The sequence below is a fragment of the Gopherus evgoodei genome, chromosome 2, assembly GCF_007399415.2.
Source record: "Gopherus evgoodei ecotype Sinaloan lineage chromosome 2, rGopEvg1_v1.p, whole genome shotgun sequence".
Taxonomy (NCBI): domain Eukaryota; kingdom Metazoa; phylum Chordata; order Testudines; family Testudinidae; genus Gopherus; species Gopherus evgoodei.
Window position 1 is genome coordinate 226510953 of NC_044323.1, and position 18054 is coordinate 226529006.

Below are 18054 nucleotides of genomic sequence, written 5' to 3' on the forward strand. Positions count from 1 at the left end.
CAAAAAGGCAGATTTGTCACATCCTAATGTTGAATGCTCCCAACAAAACAAAAAAACATTCCATACATTTTGAACTTTATCTTTTCTTTTCTTTTTTTTCCTTTTTTCAGTTTGTCTCATCACAGCCTCCCTCCCTATGACTACCCAACTTTCCTTCATGTAGTGCAGGGGTAGGCAACCTATGGCATGCGTGCCAAAGGCGGCACAGGAGCTGATTTTCAGTGGCACTCACACTGCCTGGGTCCTGGCCACTGGTCCAGGGGACTCTGGATTTTAATTTAATTTTAAATGAAGCTTCTTAAGCATTTTAAAAACCTTATTTACTTTACATACAACAATAGTTTAGTTATATATTATAGACTTAGAGACCTTCTAAAAACGTTAAAATATATTACTGGCACGCAAAACCTTAAATCAGAGTGAATAAATGAAGGCTCGGCACACCACTTCTGAAAGGTTGCCGACCCCTGATGTAATGTCTTATGATATAGTAATAACATGGTACTTACATCACTGAACAGTTAAAGACTAGAGCCAGCTGCTACGATCACATACAACCCTTACTTTGCAGTTTTCTTTTTCTTTTTTAAAGTGAAAATACTAATTGTAACTGTTAAGGATGTTGAAAACTGTATTACTGAAAAAATGCCTGCCTTAAAGCAGACAAGTGCCTGGAGAAAGCTGTGCCAATACCGTAGGTTGAGGAAGACTGAAGTTCTTGTTAGCTAGTCAAAATCCAGGCAGATAAGCAACATAATTCTCATGGCATTTAAAAAAATTACTTTGTTTCATTTTCTGTCAGTTTCCTTCCTGGGAGTGTGAAGATGACAAAGTTAGATTATACCTCAGAACTACAGTGACAGAAATATATAAGTTGTTGCTGACTGACAGTTTTTCCTTCCAAGTACACAGAAACAGCAAATCCTTTGATGGGGAGTGCAAATTATACTTATTAAAAAAACAAAAATCCCCCACATCCTTGAAGTGACTGCTGTTATACACTGTTAATAAAAGCTGGTCTTCTAAAGACTATTACCACACAACTGTTATCTGAAAGTACTTTTTCCAAACACTGACTGTTTGAAGTTTATTTCACAATTATAGAAACAAAGATTTTTACACTTTCCCACTATGGAAGTCATTTCAACAAAGCTCAAGATTTATTACCATAAATGAGTAAACTAAGTAACAACATCTTGATTTTTTATATTAAACAACATCCACTTATATTCTTCAACATAAAGAAAAGCAAAGCGTTAAAATGATTGTTTATAAAATTTAAGATACCCAGGCCTTAAATATATGGCTTCATTATCAACATCCTATACAGTACGTTTTTAAAATTATATCCATTATGCATCAAGTAGTAGCTATATATAAAAGACGCATTTTAACAGTTTAATGAAGTGCAATACACTTCATAGAGAGAACACATTTAACAACTCTAATTACAGTATATAGTATTTTTCAGCAATTCACTGTGTTGTAATTATACAATAATACTTACAAGGTGGGAGGTAAAGACCAAGTCTTCCAGCCCTCACTATGGCAATGTTCCCAGTGGCATCAATAGTTTTGCCTCAGTAATGGATGTAGGATTTGGCCAAAAATGTACAACCCAATTTGTGCTTATGAACAAACTGAATGTATTCAAATAGCAGGTCAAAGGCTTCCGGCTGAACAAAACATTTAATACCAGTCAAATTTTTGGTTTGAACAAAAAAATTAGGCATGTGTTTGAAATTAATTAGTGTCCGGAAACTACATAACTAAAGTCACGGCAAAAATGTAGGTCTCTTATTTCTTGGGGGTAAAATGCAGACAAGAAAAAACATTTTGTTTTCAGTAGCTTAGCAGTGTTTGTAGATGTCTTTCCTCCGTCTGGGAAAGAAGAATAAAATCTAAGTAAACAAAATGAATTCTAGGAACGTGCAGTACTGATATCAAATGTGCAATCTTGATATTTGCTATCCCATAGGTTTAACTTCTATCCCTTAGTAAAATAATGGAACAAATATTGAGAAAAATCACTTTTCTGGGTTCATATTCAACCTAGCACATATGCTAATCCTGGCAGGAATTCTGAGTAGCCATGTCTAACAGTGAAGAGACTCTGGCTGCAAAAACATCCACATAACCTCCCTTCAATCTGAGAGGGTACAAAGGTCTGGCACAGCCCAAGAAGCATGTTGCACTAACTAGGGAGATGTGTTGATTCAAAGGAATCCTGGAAGTAATTTTGAGCATCATGATCCTATTGATCCCCATTGCAATTTAGCAGTCCTCCTTGGTGGAAAAACCTGAAGGAAGGATCTCTTCCTGGAGCACAGTGGGCCAGACTGATGCAAGGTGTAATAGTTTACATTTATTTGCACCAGATTTGGTGAATCTAGCTCCTAAAGCAGTGGTCTCCGACCTTTTTATGCACAAGATTACTTTCTGAATTTAAATGCAACCCAGGATCTAATCCGCCCCTTCCCCAAAGTCCCTCTCATTCCATCCCCCTCTCCCTCCATTGCTTGCTCTCTCGTACCCTCGCTCATTTTCACTAAATTGGGGCACAGGGTTGGGGTTCAGTAGGGGGTGTGGCTTTGGGCTGGGCCTGAGGGGTTCAGAGTGTAGGAGGGTGCTTTGGGCTGAGTCTGGGGCAGGGGGTGGGGGTGAGGAGTGCAGGAGAGAATATATGGTGCTGGCTTCGGGAGGGGGCTCAGGGCTGGGGCAAGAGCTTGGGGTGCAGGAGGAGGTATGGGGTACTGGCTCTGGGGGCAGGGATCAGGAGTTTGGGATGCAGAACGGGTTATGGGGTGCTGACTCTGGGAGGACGCTTAGGACTGGGGTGTGGGCTCCCGACTGGTGGCACAATGGGGCTAAGGCAGGCTTCCTGCCTGCCCCAGCCCCATGCTGTTCCCGGAACATGCCCCTGTGGCCCTAGGGAGGGGAGGGTGCGGGTGCGCACATGCTGCCCCTCTCTGCAGGCACTGCCCCCGCAGCTCCCATTGACCACAGTTCCCCATTCCTGGACAATGGGAGCTGTGGGGGATAGTGCCTGCAGGCAGGAGCAGTGCACGGAGACCCCTGCCCTCCCTTCAGATGTGGGGGCATGCTGGCTGAATCCAGGAGTGGCGTGGAGCCGGGGCAAGCAGGGTGCCTGCCTTAGCGGCAGCCCCACTTCACAACCAGACTTTCAGCAGCCAGAGATCGCGATTAACTGGGAGAGTCTCCAGGATTGATCAGTTGATTGTGATCTACGGGTTGGTGACCACTGCCCTAAAGGGTAACAAGCAGCAGCATAGCATTACTGTATAAAGATAAATCTGGTTAGATATGACTGGATATTTGGACAAAATTAGCACACAATGCAGTAGATCCAATATTAGTATTCAGTTTTAGTAGAGCATTTGATAGTGACAATGTGTTTTAATGGAAAATTAATTCAAGCTGACTTGTACACTTGAGGACAAAAACTGGCTACACATTGTAAACAAAAGTTAACAGTGGACTGTAATGTATAAAGTTGGGGAAAACACTGTGGGATACAACAGGGAACAGAGCTAAAACTAGTCTAATTTTAATATCTTTGTTAGTGAAGTTAACAGCTACTAAACCAGAGGCACTGCAAGTGGTACAGGAAACAACAGGAAAGGACCTGGAGATTAGAAATGTGCACAGACAATTTTGGAAGAGACAAGTTTATACTGAGAAGAATCATTCAACACACATGACAGAGAGAGGGCCAAGAAGCAGGAATAATGGAAGAACTAGGGATTACAGTGGTAAGCAAGCTAAATATGAGTTTGCAATGTGAAACGATTGTAAAAGGAGCAAATGCAGTTTGGGGTCATGTTTCTGAGCTATGAAGTACAACATTTCTCAGTACAATTTGGGGGAAACCAAAACAGGAATATTGTACTCTTCTGGGCACCACACTACCAGAAAGATGAATTGGAGGATGTCTAGAGAAGAATAGTTGGGGGAGGAGGAGTGACTTATGAGCAAGCATTAAAAAGTTAAAATATATGTATATATTGGCTAAGAAGAGGGCATGAAAGTCTCCAAATAGCTGAAGTGTGCAAACATGAAATGGAGAAATATCCTATTTAGTTTGATATGCTGAGATGTATGTAGTTACTGGGGTGAGGGGATGAAATTAAAAAGAAAATTCAGGCTATCTGGAAATAATTTCCCAAAATAAGATGTATTAGGTACCTCACAACATCAGACACTTAAAACTTGATTGAACAAAATACTATAAAGTAAGCTAGGAAGGAATCCTATATTGATCATCCATTTCATCTGTCTGCCAAAATTCTCTTTCATCTCTAGTTTTCTGTTAGCAGGACACCATTTCAGCACAGTTATTCTATTGCTGAACTTGTATCATCAGTTTCTATTATACCATGAATTCTCAAAATTGTAACTTCTGTGAGATATAGAAGTCCTTCTGTTTCAAAGGTTTGACAGGACCCATTTTCATATTCCTAGAATATTCTAGGGCATGTGTGGAAAGTCATACATGTCCTATTTTCTTTTTAGACAGAAGCTGATGTCTCATGATGGACATGCAATGAAAGTAAAGAAAAAACAGTTGGCAGTTTCTCACTATAATGACTAAGTTATTACAATTCCATATTACATTCATACTGCAGCACTTAGGAAATAAAAAGTAGTTAATACCAGTGTTGTAGATGAGTCTGGTCAACAATAACCATAATTTGTGTGCAATATCTGCATTGCTTTTCCAGTTGATTATTCTGGAGCAAAGCAGAAAAATAAAACAAGACACTTGAATTGCCCATGTAAAATGCATTGTCAATATTTCTAAAAAAATTTAGCAAGCTACACAAGACAAAACCCATGAGGGTTCAGTGTGGGAAAAATATGCAACATGAAAACAAGAATTTTAAAATGGAAATGTTATGTACTTTTTTTTAAACCTCAGTTTCATGAGTCGGCATCTAAGATCAATTTACACACTAATAAATGTGAGCTACCACCAAACTGTGATGAGTGGAAAACACAGGTCGAGTGACAAACAGCTGAGTCCCCTTAGTTTCTGTGATGCCAACCCATTTTTGGAGGGAGAGGGCGTATGAGATAGCAAGTGTTTTCTTTCCTGACACTATTTCTAAGGTTAAAAACTACCCTGGAATAAATGCTATAACTAGTCTCATTGATATGTATTCATTTGTAGATGAGAACCACACTCTTCACATGCAGTAGCAATGTTTAAATCATTAACATTTAAAGCTTTATCCTCGCTAATACTCATTCCCCCATCACATGCCTCTTGTGTTTTACATGTACCAGATATATATCAGGATATCTTAATATACTTTCAACAAGTATTAGGAATACATCATATCCCAAGCATACCAATCTGGTCATGTTTAAACAGCTCATTTAACCAAAATGAGTTTAATTAGCCACATGACTGCTTTAAAAATGGTGCAATCAAATAAAAAACAACAACATCTTAAAATTGTATTCTCAGATACATTCTGACACATTATCTAGCTGTTTCATTCCCTATAATCCCACCAGTGTATGATTTACTTGAAAGATTACTGTTTATTGTGAAATATACTACTTAGTCCTTGTACTTGGTATACATCTGCAACACAGTAGGTGTAGAAATAATGCTTTTGAACTGGGCATGTGAAAAGATTAACACATTCTACCAAAGTTGATGCTGGTGTTTTTATACAGAAGGCATCTCAAATCTTGTCAATCAACTGGCGGTAGGTGTTTGTCAACGAACTGCTTTACATCCATCATCTCCTGTTCAAGAACAAAAATTATGCATTAGACAACTGTTCAACTAAGATATTTTTCAGCAATTAGCTATCTTACTATCTTAATACATTAGTATTTCAATACTGCAGTTACTACAAGCAACTGAGCTACAAATTGAGCACATAATTAGACTTCTTATACCTCAATGTAATACTTATCCCTCTGCAGAATTCAACTAACTGGGACAGATTAGTTCATCAAGAGCATAATACTCTTTGAATTTCTTTACTCAGAGGAGGCAAAAGGAGTCAAGGATGAAAGAAAGCTCCTCTCTCCATAAAGTGCTGAGAGAATCTAGCTATCTAGTGTGGTTATAGAGATCCACATAACCTGAAGAATGCCACACACTGTTATTCATTAATTAATCCACCATAACAAAGAGAATCTTGATTAGTGAAAGTTTCCATCATCGAGAGCTGAAATAATGAATATTGTGCTCCCCATTGGCCTGTTGGGGAGCGGTAGCAACCAGAGCCAGAGGGGCCAGAGAAGCAGCCCAGGGAGCTGAAGGCAGAGCAGCAGCAGCAACTGTCCGGAGCAGTCCAGAGCTGGGTGTGGTGAGCAGCTGGTGAGAGTGATGGGGACCCTGGGCAGGGGGCCCAGCACAGGGAGACGCCTCAGCCAAGAGGCTCCGCAGGCCAGACTTGGAAGGGGATCGTAACCCTGACAGGGTGGGGGCAACCCTGGGAAGAAGGGTCCTGCTGCCTAGAGCCTGAGAGCGTGTGGCCACCGCCAGAGCAAGTGTCCAACCCGCAGCATCCCTGCGGCTCAGCCAGGGCCTGAGAAGGAGGCCTGGGACCTACAAGGAACAGACTGAACTGCCCTGACATTCTAGAGACACAATTTGTGATGTTCCCTGCCACAGAGCGGGGTAATGTGTTTCCTTTAACCTTTCCCATTTTTCCTTATTCTTTTTTAAAATTAATTGTTAAACAACTAGTATTTGCTTTAAATTGTATTAAATAATCAGTGGGTCAGGGAGGTGCCCAGTGCAGAGAGTACACCCTGGAGTGGGGACACCCTAGCCCCTGTCCTAGGTGACCACAGAAGGGTTGAGCCCCCCAGAAATCTGGGGCCCAGCCTTGTCAGGCTTACAAAGATTCTGCCAGACAGGAGAGTGGAAGGGGAATCCTCAAGGGCAGAGAGGCCTCTGGGTAAAGGAAGTGGGAGCAAGGACTCAGATCTTTTCGCTAGCTCACCTCACCGAGGTAGCACAGAAGCCAGAAAAGTTCCCCACAATAGCAGGACCATTTCCCCGCTTACATGAGTTTCTGTTGCTGGGAAATAGGGCAGACTCCATGACCTTGTGGCAGCTCTGCTTCTGCCACTGAGTAAAAGAAGAATTAGTAGTAGCCTGAGCAGAGCAGTAAAAGCCTTTAGAAAGACTACTTCTTTTCTGCTTTTTTCATTTTTGTTTTGTAATTAACATCTTTTGATTTATTACTCTTAATTCCTTCTATCCTTCCTACGCCAACTCCCTGAATGGAGGCTAGCAAGGTTTTTTCTCCCAGAATAATACATAGCGTTTACATTGTGAGAATTCAAACCCCTCTTCCAATTCACTTGAAACAATGTAAACAAGTATTCTGCAATCATTCTGGGAAGAAAAATCCTGCTCACCTGCAGGAAAGGAGAGGGAGGAAGAACTAAAAAAGGCCCGTGAGGTTTTTTTTTTTTAAAAAAAAAAAGCATTGACTGTAGGGAATTTAACAACTCATTTTGTTTCCCGTAGTTTTCATTTTTTTTCATTAAATGAAAAACAAGAGTATTTTAATAAATTCATTATAAGAACTGACTGGTGTGGACAACATTTTTGAAAGAAATTTATGTTAACTAACAATCAATCCTGGCCTCATGGTTTGTTCAGCCCAGGGTAATTATTAAATTATAGCAGCATCCTCAAATTATTAGTCACTCAAAAACATTTGTTTTCCTTGAAAATGAGCATTGAGGTTCACCTTTTTTCCTGCTTTGAGGGAACATTTAAAGGAAGAATTCTCTGAAAACAATTCCTGTTTTCATTTAGAAGATTACCTCAATACATGAGCTATGCATCATGCCCGAATAAGTCTTGAAGGTTACAGTGACTGGATTTATCAGACTCTTCAGCTTCTCAAAAGTGAGGGAACCAAACATCAGAGGAACCAAAGGGTCACAGTCCCCATGGCACTGAAGAATAGGAATATCTTTGTTTACACCACTGATAGCACCCTGTCCAAAAAAAAAAAAGGGGGGGGAGGGGCATGAAATCGCATAAGATTAGTTCATTCAAGGTAAAATGAGGCTATAGAACAAACAATATAATGATACTGAGCAGAGTTTGGACAGAAAAAGAAACTGAATGGTCTGCAAGTTCATGTTATTCTAAATTTTATATATCTAATTATCTACCATGTAATAAAATAGAATAATTACAAATATGTTAGTACTATTTTCAAATAATCATTTAATTGATTACAAAATTAGAATTCTTTTAAAGCACAATTTCTGGGAAAGTAAAATATCTTCTAGAACTCAAAGGCAAAAATTGTGTATAGAATAAGTTAATGGACTGTAGGAAGAGAATGGGTGGTAAGGCAGTTCATTTCCTAGACGAACTTGGTTCTATCCTACAGGCTTGACTTATGACACCGGGAAAGTAATTTAAAATCAGAATTTTTGTAGGTGGCTGTCAAGGTTTCTCCCCCCACTTTGAACTTTAGGGTACAAAAAGTGGGGACCTGCATAAACACTTTTAAGCTTAATTACTAACTTAAATCTGGGACGCTGCCACCAGCCAGAATTTAGTGTCTGGCACACTTTTTGTTCCCCCAAAACCATCCCTGGGGAACCCAGACCCAAACCCCTTGGGTCTTAAAACAAGGAGAAATTAACCACCCCTCTCCTTTTCCCCCCAGACTTTCCCCTCCCTGGGTTGCCTTGAGAGGCTTCACACCATTCCAAACTCCTTGGATCTTAAAACAAGGAGGAATTAACCATCCTCCCTCCTTTCCCCCTACCAAATCCTGGTGAGTTCAGACTCAATCCCTTGGATTTTAGGGCAAGGAAAAATCAATCAGGTTTTTAAAAAGAAAGCTTTTAATTAAAGAAAAAAAAGTAAAAGTTCTCTGTAAAATCAGGATGGAAAATGCTTTACAGGGTACTCAGATTCATATAGACTAGAGGGACCACCCCCCCTCAGCCTGAGATTCAAAGTCAAAGCAAATAGAGGTAAAAATCCTTCCAGCAAAAAAACACATTCACAAGTTGAGAAAACAAACATAAAACTAATCCACCTTGCCTGGCTACTACTTGCAATTTTGAAACATGAAAGACTGATTCAGAAAGATTGGGAAAGCCTGGGTGTATGTCTGGTCCCTCTTAGCCCCAAGAGTGAACAACAAACAACACAAAAAGCACAGACAAAGACTTCCCTCCACCAAGATTTGAAAGTATCTTGTCCCCCTATTGGTCCTCTGGTCAGGTGTTAGCCAGGTTTACTGAGCTTCTTAACCCTTTACAGGTAAAAGGGACATTAACCCTTAACCATGTTTATGACAGTGGCACTAACTGTGCATTCCTTATTTCCCCGAGTGCCCACTTAGACACAACCAAGGACCAAGTTTTAGAATTATAGAGTAGTCAACTGCCACTGAAATCGATAGCCATTGAGGATGTTCAGCAACTCTAGCAGCAACGTAATATTGTCTGGAGGAATGAACACTGGAGGGCCTGAGTTGTGATTCTGAATCTGCAGATTAGCCACTTATGCAAGACCACACACAGTGAATATCTTTCTGTCTCAGTTTCCCATCTGTAAAATGGGGATAATACTGTATCTTGCAAAGGAATTAAGATATATTTGTGAGGCACTCCGATACTACTGAGTACTCAGCTTCCCCCCTTCAGGAAGTTGTTTACGATGGGTATCGTATGCACTCACACTGATAACACTATGATAACACTGAACTTTCCAGTATATCTTTGAATTAATGTAATTACAACAGGGATAATGTATTCAATTTACACACTGCTTCCTCCATGCCCCCAAAATATTCTGTACTAGAAGGAATTCAGACAAAATACATACCACTTGAAATGTTTGTACAAAAACTATTTTAGGCCATAAATACCGTTATTTGAAAAGTAAAATTAAGTAATGAAGTAAGTAACAGCTTTAAAAAGAATGTTTAGCAAAAATATTTAATATAAGCAAAACTAAATTGTTCTCAAATGCTGACATAGGCAAGCATCTTCTGGATTGATACCAATATATGTGACGTGTTATTACTCATTACCAATGCAATTTTGGCTCTTGACGCTTAAACTAGTAGCCACCTCATCTGGTAAAGGTTATTTAAATATACACATGCCATTCAATTTTTATAGACTAGAAGCATACTAAAGAGAATACTTCCTCTCCTGCCTGTCCCCATTCATAAACTCATAGGCCTGGTCTACACTAAGCGTTTATACCGATTTTAGCAGCATTAAACCGATATAATGCTGCACCCGTCCACACAACGAGGCCCTTTATATTGATATAAAGGGCTCTTTAAACTGGTTTCTGTACTCCTCCCCGACGAGAGGAGTAGTGCTGAAATCGGTATTACCATATCGGATTAGGGTTAATGGGGCCGCAAATCAAGGTATTGGCCTCCAGACTGTATCCCACAGTGCACCACTGTGACCACTCTGGAAAGCGATCTGAACTTGGATGCACTGGCCAGGTAGACAGGAAAAGCCCCGCAAACTTTTGAATTGCATTTCCTGTTTTCCCAGCGTGGAGCTCTGATCGGCACGAGTGGCGATGCAGTCCCAAATCCAAAAAGAGCTCCAGCATGGACCATACGGGAGATACTAGATCCGATCGTTGTATGGGGAGACAAGTCTGTTCTATCAGAGCTCTGTTACAGAAGACGAAATGCCAAAGCGTTTGAAAAAAATCTCCAGGCTATGATACAGAGTTCACAGCACAGTGCTGTGTGACAAGCGTAACGGAAACCCAAAGAATCAAATGGACACTCATGGAGGAAGGGAGGGGGTACTGAGGACTCCAGCTATCCCACAGTCCCCGCAGTCTCCGAAAAGCAGTTGCATTCTTGGCTGAGCTCTCAATGCCTGTAGGGTCAAACACGCTGTCTGGGGTGGTTCAGGGTCTCTCTCGTCAATTTACTCCCCCCACCCCCGTGAAAGAAAAGGGAAAAAAATCATTTGACTTTTTTCAATGTCACCGTATGTCTACTGCATACTGCTGGTAGACGCGGTGCTGGGGCACTGAACAGCAGCATCCTCTCCCCATCCTACCCCGGTGGCAGACGGTACAGTGCAGTAGGACTGGTAGCCGTCCTCGTCATCATCCCATGAGTGCTCCTGGCTGGCCTCAGGTGAGGTCGGCCGGGGGCACCTGGGTGAAAATAGGAATGACTCCCGGTTATTCCCGGAAGACGGTACAGAACGGCTGGTAACCGCCCTCATCATAGCAACTGGGGGCTGAAGTCCATCAGCCCCCCCACCTTTCATGTCTAAAGAAAAGATTCTGTACTGCCTGGACTATGATAGCAGATGGAGGTTGCCTCCCTCTCATTTTATCTCACTAAAAAGTCAGTGTTTCTTATTCCTGCATTCTTTATTACTTCATCACACAAATGGGGGGACACTGCAACGGTAGCCCAGAAGGGTTGGGGGAGGAGGGAAGCAACGGGTGGGGTTGTTGCAGGGGCACCCCCTAGAATGGCATGCAGCTCATCACTTCTGTGGGATCTGACACGGAGAGGCTGTGCTCTCTGGTTCTCTAGTACACTTGCCCCATATTCTAGGCAGGACTGACTATTTTTAGATACAACATAAAGGAGGGAATGACCCCGGGGGGTCATTCCCATTTTTGTCTTTGCGCCCCCGGCCAACCTCAGCGAAGGTCAGCCAGGAGCTCCCATGACAGCAGCAGATGGTACAGAATGACTGGTAATCATCTCTGCTACCTTGCAAAGGCAAATGAATGCTGCTGTGTAGCGCTGCAGTACCGTCTCTGTCAGCGGCATCCAGTACACATACGGTGACAGTGACAAAAGGCAAAACGGGCTCCACGGTTGCCATGCTGTAGCGTCTGCCAGTGCAATCCAGGGAAAAAGGGCACAAAATGATTGTCTGCTGTTGCTTTCACGGAGGAAGGAATGAGTGACAACATTTACCCAGAATCACCCGCGACACTGTTTTTGCACCATCATGCATTGGGATCTCAACCCAGAATTCCAATGGGCGGGGGAGACTGTGGGAACTATGGGATAGCTACAGGATAGCTACCCACAGTGCAACGCTCCAGAAATCGACGCTAGCCTCGGTACATGGACGCACACCACCGAATTATTGTGCTTTATGTGACCGCGTGCAGTTGACTTTATACAATCTGTTTTACAAAATCTGTTTATGTAAAATCAGGATGATCCTGTAGTGTAGACGTGCCCACAGACTTTAAGGTCAGAAGGGACCATTCTGATCATCTAGCCTGACCTCCTGCACAATGCAGGCCACAGAATCTCACCCCCTCCCCCACTCCTGTAACAAACCCCCAATCTATGTCTGAGTTACGGAAGTCCTCAAATTGTGGTTTAAAGACCTCAGGCTGCAGAGAATCCTCCAGCAAGTGACCCGTGCCCCATGCTGCAGAGGAAGGCAGAAAACCTCCAGGGCCTCTGCCACTCTGCTCTGGAGGAAAATTCCTTCCCGATCGCAAATATGGCCATCAGTTAAACCCTGAGCTTGTGGGTAAGACTCACCAGCCAGCACCCAGGAAAGAATTCTCTGTAGTAACTCAGATCCCACCCCATCTAACATCCCATCACAGACCACTGGGCATACTTACCTGCTGATAATCAAAGATCAATTGCCAAATTAATAGCCAAAATTAGGCTATCCCATCATACCATCTCCTCCATAAACTTATTAAGCTTAGTCTTAAAGCCAGATGTGTCTTTTGCCCCCACTACTCCCCTTGGAAGGCTGTTCCAGAACTTCACTCCTCTAACTGTTAGAAACCTTTGTCTAATTTCAAGTCTAAACTTTCTAGTGTCCAGTTTATATCCATTTGTTCTTGGTACTAAGCTTAAATAATTCCTCTCCCTTATATTTATCCCTCTGATATATTTATAAAGAGCAAGCATATCCCCTATAAACCTTCTTTTGGTTAGGCTAAACAAGCCAAGCTCTTCGAGTCTCCTTTCATAAGATAGGTTTTCCATTCCTCGGATCATCCTAGCCCTTCTCTGTACCTGTTCCAGTTTGAATTTATCCTTCTTAAACATGGGAGTCTAGAACTGAACACAGTATTTCAGATGAGGTCTCACCAGTAACGGTACTAACACTTCCTTATCTTTGCTGGAAATACCTCAACTGATGCATCCTAAAACCACATCAGCTTTTTAAGGGCCATATCACATTGGTGGTTCATAGTCATCCTGTGATCAACCAATACTCTAAGGTCCTTCTCCATCGCTGTTACTTCCAACTGATGTGTCCCCAGTTTGTAACTAAAATTCTTGTTATTAATCCCTAAATGCATGACCTTGCACTTTTCACTATTAAATTTCATCCTATTACTATTACTCCAGTTTATGATATCCCAGTCCTTCTCAGTGTTAGCAATACCGCCCAGCTTTGTGTCGTCCCCAAACTTTACTAGCACATTCTCACTTTTTGTGAGAAGGTCAGTAATAAAAAGATTAAATAAGACTGGTCCCAAAACTGATCCCTGAGGAACTCCACTGGTAACCTCCTTCCAGCCTGACAGTTCACCTTTCAGTACGACCCACTGTAGTCTTCTCCTTAACCAGTTCCTTATCCACTTTTCAATTTTCATATTGATCTCCATCTTTTCCAATTTAACTAATAATTTCCCCTGTGGAACCGTATCAAATGCCTTACTGAAATCAAGGTAAATTAGACCCACTGCATTTCCTTTGTCTAAAAAATCTTACCTTCTCAAAGAAGGATATCAGGTTGGTTTGGCACGATGTACCTTTTGTAAAACCATGTTGTATTTTGTCCCAATTACCATTGACCTCAATGTCCTTAACTGCTTTCTCCTTCAAAATTTTTTCCAAGACCTTATATACTACAGATGTCAAACTAACAGGCCTATAGTTACTCAGATCACCGTTTTTCCCTCTCTTAAAAATAGGAACTATGTTAGCAATTCTCCAGTCGTACAGTACAACCCCTGAGTTTACTGATTCATTAAAAATTCTTGCTAATGGGCTTACAATTTCATGTGCCAGTTCCTTTAATATTCTTGGATGAAGATTATCTGGGCCCTCCAATTTTGTCCCATTAAGCTGTTAGAGTTTGGCATCTACCTCCATATCCTCATTCCCGTTGTCATCCTACCATTATTCTTAAGCTTCTCATTAAAGACTGAAGCAAAGTATTTGTTTAGATATTGGGCCATGCCTAGATTATCCTTAACCTTCATTCCATCCTCAGTGTTTAGCGGTCCTACTTCTTTCTTTTCTTCTTATTTATATGGCTATAGAACCTTTTACTATTGGTTTTAATTCCCTTTGCAAGGTCCAACTCTACATAGCTTTTGGCCTCTCTCACTTTATCTCTACATGTTCTGACCTCAATAAGGTAGCTTTCCTTGCTAATCCCTCCCATCTTCCACTCCTTGTAGGCTGCATTTTCTTAATCACCTCTCTGAGATGCTTGCTCATCCAGCTTGGTCTACAACTCCTGCCTATGATTTCTTTCCCCTTTCTTGGGATGCAAGCTTCTGATTCTGCAACTTTGACCTGAAGTAATTCCAGGCCTCCTCCGCCTTTAGATCCACAAGTTCTCCAGTCAGCTTTGTTCAATATCTTTATTAATGATCTGGAGGATGGTGTGGACTGCACTCTCAGCAAATTTGCAGATGACACTAAACTGGGAGGAATGGTAAATACACTGGAGGGTAGGGATAGGATACAGAGGGACCTAGACAAATTAGAGGACTGGGCCAAAAGAAATCTGATGAGGTTCAACAAGAACAAGTGCAGAATCCTGCACTTAGAAAGGAAGAATCCCATGCACTACTACAGACTAGGGACCGAGTGGCGAGGCAGCAGTTCTGCAGAAAAGGACCTAGGGGTTACAGTGGATGAGAAGCTGGATACAAGTCAACAGTGTGCTCTTGTTGCCAAGAAAGCTAACAGCATTTGGGGCTGTATAAGTAGGAGCATGCCAGTAGATCAAGGGACATGATCATTCCCCTCTATTCAGCATTGGTGAGGCCTCATCTGGAGTACTGTATCCAGTTTTGGGCTCCACGCTACAACAAGGATGTGGAAAAATCAGGAGTCCAGCAGAGGGCAACAAAAAGGATTAGGGGGCTGGGGCACATGACTTATGAGGAGAGACTGAGGGAACTGGGATTATTTAGTTTGCAGAAGAGAAATAATGAGGAGGGATTTGATAGCTGCTTTCAACTATCTGAAAGGGGGTTCCAAAGAGGATGGCTCTAGATTTCTCTCAGTGGTAGCAGATGATAGAACAAGGAGTAATGGTCTCAAGTTGCAGTGGGAGTGGTTTAGGTTGGATATTAGGAAAACACTTTCACTAGGAGGGTGGTAAAGCACTGGAATGGGTTACCTAGGGAGGTGGCGGAATCTCCTTTCTTAGAGGTTTTTAAGGTCAGGCTTGACAAAGCACTGGCTAGGATGATTTAATTGGGGATTGGTCCTGCTTTGAGCAGAGAGTTGGACTAGATGACTTCCTGAGGTCCCTTCCAATCCTATGATTGCTCATTTAATGTTGTAGTTATGTTCCTGAAAAATGTGAATTTATGCAAAACAATGTTAAGTTAATCCAATTTCCCTATAAGAATTAATGTAAATGGAGAGTGGGGGGCTAGGTTCCAGGGAAAAAAATTTTGCCGGACAAAAGGCATTATATACATGTACAGTATAAGTTTTAAACAATTTTAAACAAACAGTTTAATATTGTACACAGCAATGAATGATTGCGAAGCTTGGTTGAGGTGGTGGAGTCAGAGAGTGGAATGTTTCCCAGGGAATGCCTTACTGCTAAATGAACTAGCACTCGGCTGAGCCCTCAAGGGTTAATATGCTGTTGTTAATGTAGCCTCACACTCTACAAGACAGCATGGACTGAGGCAAGAGGGCGGAAACACAACAGATGCAGGGCAGTAGCTGCAAACACTTCCCTGCAAAAACTGAACATGATGATGAGCCCACGCTATCCAGCTGGAGCGCACCACTCCCTCCTCCTGACAGCACATGCAGGGCTGCACAGGCGCTGACCTTCCAAAGTGCTCTGTGTGTGTGTGTGCACATGAGTGAGTGAGAGAGAGGGAGAGAGACGTGCGTTGCCCCTGCAAATACGCTGACCCTACTTCAAGTACATTGCCCTTTTAAGGGGATCATCCAGTTCAGATGGGAAGCAACAGCTTCCAGCAAGCTCCCTCCTTTCTATTCCAGAGCCCTGTCCCCCTCCTCCGCTTTGGGAAGACAGGTTACCAGCGGGGTGGGGTGGGGGCAGAGGGACATCCCGATATCAGCACCTCTCTCCCCTCCTCCCCCAGAAAGCAGGAAGCTCCAGGGAGCAGCTCCAAGGCAGAGGGCAGGGCAGGAGCAGCACGACAGTATGGGGAGGGACAGCTGCTGAGACACATACCTTACAGGGAATTTATGGGAGCTGAATGGGGACGGGGGGGGGGGGGTTGCCGGACCCCTTCCCCAGTTCTAATCCCCACAAGGAGGGGCTGTTCTTCCAGAGAATCCTGCAAGCAGTGGACAAAGCAGGCAGTTGCCAAATGACATTATAAGGGAGCACTGCCCAACTTTAAACAAGCATGTTCGCCAATTGTTCAGCAACATAACAAAATAATAACGTTAACCGGGACGACTTTAAGTGAGGAGTTACTGTACTATAGACCTTACAGTGGCACTGCTGTACTGCTGCAGCTGCACCACTGTAAGTAACTGCTATATGCCGGCGGGAGAGCTCTCCCGCAGACATAGCACTGTCCACATTGCCACTTTTATCTTAAAAACTTACATCAGTCAGGAGTGCGTTTTTTCACACCCCCGAGACACAAGTTTCTCTGAAAAAAGTGGTGGTGTAGACAAAGCCTTAGTCTATGGACATATTTAAAGAATTACCGTACATAATTTCTATCTAGTAGGGGATGGGGGTGGGAGGGGTTAGTCTGTGGATACAGTGTAATGAAAGTGAAAAAATATGTTCCAATGTTCAACTTCAATTAGCTCACTGAAGACTGAGTTATGTTTAAGAAAGTAGTACAAATACCTGTGGAAGAGAGGTCCGTAGTGGAAGCCAACTACTGAGTGCTATGACTCCTGCTAATTTCTGATGTGTTGTAAGAGCTGTATACAACGACAAGGCACCTCCCTAATCAAGAAATATAAAAACTATTACAATGGTAAAGTTAAACATTTAAATTAAATATTTATCACCATTACTTCAGAATTTGTGGCCCTTTATATTTACAAACAATATTTTCCAGTTTCAACTGATGGCTCTGAAAAGTACTTCCAAAAATATCAGGTGACTCCATCCTTATTGTGTTTCAACTATTCTAGATCAAAATCTGTTCTGTTTACAAGTAAAATGACAGCACTGTTCTAACTGATAATTGCAAACTAAATCTGAAATCTTGTATTCTTTCTGACTTGTGGCAGCATCATTTCTGTTGTTGTTTTAAAAGGAGACTACAGAACAAATTTGTTTAATTCCCTTGATGATATGCAAGCCAAAAGAAAATTTCACTTCCTGTGATGACAGTTCTCTCTTTCTTAGTCATTTGTCTGACCTAGACACTTTATTGCATTATATGGTTTTAAGGTACACGACACTTTCATTCCTCTACCTGTTAGCATCTGAAGGCAAAGGAAAAGGAAAAGCAGGACAGCTGCTTTGTTCACATTAGTTTTCGTATATTCTTATTAACCAATTTATCACAGGACAACAAAAAGTCTACCGCAGACCTTTGACAACTCATTCAGGAAATAATCATTCCTTCCTTCTGAAGTTCAGATCTTCTATTAACTACATAAAATAGAGACTCAGATTAAAATTTATTTCTGTAATTTGGAATAAAAAAAGCAGATGCCATACAGAATCAAAATGACATGGAAATTTTAGAACTAATCCCTGAAGTTACTATTCATCTTAAACTTAAATTATTTTAATATTACTTTATAGTAGTTTTGAAGTATGTAAACTCATTTTTCACTAAGTCGATTTTTAGAGTCAGAAAAAAATTACTTT

At 41.8% G+C, this 18054-nt stretch overlaps 1 protein-coding gene across 2 annotated transcripts in view; it reads right to left on the reverse strand.

Moving 5' to 3' along the window:
* Nucleotides 1–1073: 1073 nt before the first annotated feature.
* Nucleotides 1074–18054, reverse strand: part of LYPLA1 (lysophospholipase 1) — a 39681-nt gene continuing 22700 nt past the window's right edge. Inside the window, exons 7-10 of one of the 2 annotated variants that reach the window (XM_030553093.1) lie at nt 17074–17175; nt 7828–8004; nt 5679–5778; nt 1074–1881 (exon numbers count right to left, since the gene is read on the reverse strand). In XM_030553093.1, the coding sequence (XP_030408953.1) occupies nt 5725–5778; nt 7828–8004; nt 17074–17175 (333 nt within the window). In that variant the 3' untranslated portion in view covers nt 1074–1881; nt 5679–5724. Of the gene's footprint in view, nt 5779–7827; nt 8005–17073; nt 17176–18054 lie in introns of both variants that reach the window. The other variant, XM_030553094.1, reaches the window with a different exon arrangement.